Source organism: Piliocolobus tephrosceles, chromosome 2 (assembly GCF_002776525.5).
Source record: "Piliocolobus tephrosceles isolate RC106 chromosome 2, ASM277652v3, whole genome shotgun sequence".
NCBI classification, from domain to species: domain Eukaryota; kingdom Metazoa; phylum Chordata; class Mammalia; order Primates; family Cercopithecidae; genus Piliocolobus; species Piliocolobus tephrosceles.
Genome location: NC_045435.1, coordinates 47,213,409 through 47,216,434, shown reverse-complemented (window position 1 = coordinate 47,216,434; position 3,026 = coordinate 47,213,409). Strand labels below are relative to the sequence as shown.

Below are 3,026 nucleotides of genomic sequence, written 5' to 3'. Positions count from 1 at the left end.
TCAGACACAGCCTAGATACTGAGGGGCTCCCAGCAGGTGGGGCCGTGGGGCTATGCTGTGGTCTCAGAGGTTTCTGGTTTTCACCCATGGGTGTGGGTACAGAGTTCAGAGGTGCCATCTCTTGGTGGTTCAACACAATCACACACAATCTCTGCTGTCTGCCTCACACCACCAGCCCTCACATGCAAGCAGAGACCCTGGGGAGCAGCAGATGCAAAGGCACGCAGCTCCACGCCTGAGACCTGATCTCCCAGGCACATGGAGAGAAACAGACACTTGGGTAGCACGGAAACACACAGACACATACACACATGAGTACGGCGGAGGCACTGCAAGATGCAAAGTCACGTGACTACCCCCAAGTCCCTAAGGAGCTACAGTACACACACATACCGGAAATGCAAATGGACACATATTACAACACCCCCAGCCTGCTGGAGGACAGTTTTCTAGGCTGAGGCTCTGGGTGTAGCTGGACTCAAAGCAAAGTGGCCTCCCCCGAACCTCTCCCTGCTTCTTGGCCTTGGGAGCAGGATATCCAGGAAGCTCCGCTGGGCTCGGCTGCTCATCAGCCCCTCACCCCACCTGCTCTGGGTCCCCTCATCTGAGGACTGCATCTCACCTTCCAGGACACACAGGCAATGGCTAGTGTCTTGGTGAGGTGCGGGGCTTCCTGAACTGGCCTCTGCTGCATAATGATGGTGAAGTCCCTGTGAGGGGCACGATGACCACCCACCACAGTGACTCATTTCAAGGCCACTACCCAGTGGCCCTGCTTGAAAAGCTTGAGCTTAACAGGCTGAGGCTGGGGATTTGCTTTCTTTCCCAGCTAACATGGATGAGATGACGCCTCAACCCCAGGCATCCAGGGGCATCTTGTGCCCACTTGGCAAACAGAACTCAAGAATCCAGCTGTGCAAGGGGCCTCGTGGAGCCTGACCCCACAACCAGGCATCGCCCCTCCTTACCCCAAAGTGAGTACCAGAATTAAGAAGAAGCACAGGTTGTGGAATGATACAGCAGACTCGATATAAATAAAATATTCATATAAAAATAGTCTCTTACAAAATATTCTCTCTTATCCGGTGTCTCACTTTCTGAAAGATGGAAACTGCTGGGAATTTATTATTATTTTTCCTCTCTCTATATATTCCAAACTGGATTTTTCTAATGGTGAAGTTTGAACTGGGGAGGGCAAAAGGATGGGAAACATACTCTGGAAAAAACATCTCCAAATGTGAACCAGCTTAAATTTCTGGATAAGTAGCAGCAAACAGAAAATATATGTGTGTGTGTGTGTGTGTGTGTGTGTGTGTATGTATCTATATATGTATAAAGGATATCTGCTCTTGTACTTAAACATCTAGTGCTGCAAGGGGGGTACTTGCAAAATCAACTAGTAGAAATATCTGCATAAAGAATAGTTATGTACACTTCTACATGGCTCCTTGTCCTAGCAACAAAATCATCCCGCTAGGAAAGCAAGCAGTTCACTTTGATTGCAGAAAACGGATCCCGACGAGGTGGAAGAATTCTTTTTAATTAAATAAATTAATATTATTTTTATCAGAATAAATTGTTAAATATTGCTATGATGAGGCCCAGGGGTCCAGAGTTTCTGCTGCAAAAGGCTTTGCTCCAGCCGCGGAGTGACCTGGGCTGTGTCTGGGGGAGGGTGGAGCAGCATTGGGTGTGGAACAGAATAGTTGAGGGTTCTGAGAGAATTTTTTTTCCCCCACAGATGCCTGCAGGAAACCCAGGAAAAGTACCCTCCTCAGCAGAAAAGACAAGCTCAGCATTCCTGCGGTTCCCTGTGAAGATCCAGGCAGTGACCTGCCAGGGAGCCCGCAGCTTGGAAACGGTCCGGTCCTCCCAGCAATCTGACTTGCAGTGGGAGGGTGGTGTGCACACGGGGCTCACTTGCACGTGTACATCTCTGTGCGCTCGCTGCACGTGTTGCACTTGACATAACAGCACCAGTGGAACTTACAGTTGCACTGCCACACGCGGGCGTACTGGTGGGTGTTGTAGCCACGCCCACAGCACATGAGGTCACAGCCGCTGGCCTGGGGGGCCGTCTTGTTGCAGGCGCGGCCCTGGGTGCCCACACTGCCGGTCACCGGGTCCTCCTCGCAGTAGTTGGGCGACTTCTCGATGTACACCAGGTCCGTGTCCATGGGCTTGCGGTATGACAGTGGCTTCTTGATCTTCAGGAAGGTGGGCCTCTTGTTGCGGCTGGCACGCACAGGCTCCACGTGAACGGCCTCGTTGTACTTGTCCTTGAGCACGTAGCCCAGCTCCCGAAACTGTGGCAGTGTGGTCCAGCACGTCTTGGTGGTGCACGAGCCTGACACGCCATGGCACTTACATTCCAGCTTCATGTTCTCCTCCAGGATCTGCAGGGGAGGGCGGGGAAGAGCACAGCACAGGTCACTGCACGCCAAGGCCAAATGCAGCCCCCAGCTCCCCCTACCCCTGCCCCACCTATCTGGGTCTGGCTTTAGTTTTTTCTTTCTGGTGTAGGAAACTCAGACCTGGATTCCAGACCCTCTCACTCCAGCCTTTGTGCTGTGCAAGCCACTTCAGCCCTCTGTGCAGTAGTTTCCCCATGTATAGAATGGGGATAATGATAGTGCCTAATTATATTCATACAATGAACTACTACACAGCAAGGAGAAAGAATGAATTGCTCACACATGCACAAAGAATGGATCTTTCAAAGGTAATGTCGGCCGGGTGCGGTGGCTTCACGCCTGTAATCCCAGCACTTTGGGAGGCTGAGGCGGGCGGATCATGAGGTCAGGAGATCGAGACCGTCCTGGCTAACACAGTGAAACCCCGTCTCTACTAAAAAAAAAAAAAAAATACAAAAAATTAGCCGAGCATGGTGGCAGGAGCCTGTAGTCCCAGCTACTCGGGAGGCTGAGGCAGGAGAATGGTGTGAACCGGGGAGGCGAAGCTTGCAGTGAGTCGAGATCACACCACTGCACTCCAGCCTGGGTGACAGAGCGAGACTCCGTCTAAAA

At 51.8% G+C, this 3,026-nt stretch overlaps 1 protein-coding gene across 1 annotated transcript in view; it reads right to left on the bottom strand.

Moving 5' to 3' along the window:
* Nucleotides 1-1,916: 1,916 nt before the first annotated feature.
* WNT7A (Wnt family member 7A) overlaps nucleotides 1,917-3,026 on the bottom strand; it is a 56,530-nt gene continuing 55,420 nt past the window's right edge. Inside the window, exon 4 of the mRNA XM_023196210.2 lies at nucleotides 1,917-2,396. Coding sequence (XP_023051978.1) covers nucleotides 1,917-2,396 — 480 coding nt within the window. The remainder of the gene's footprint in view (nucleotides 2,397-3,026) is intronic.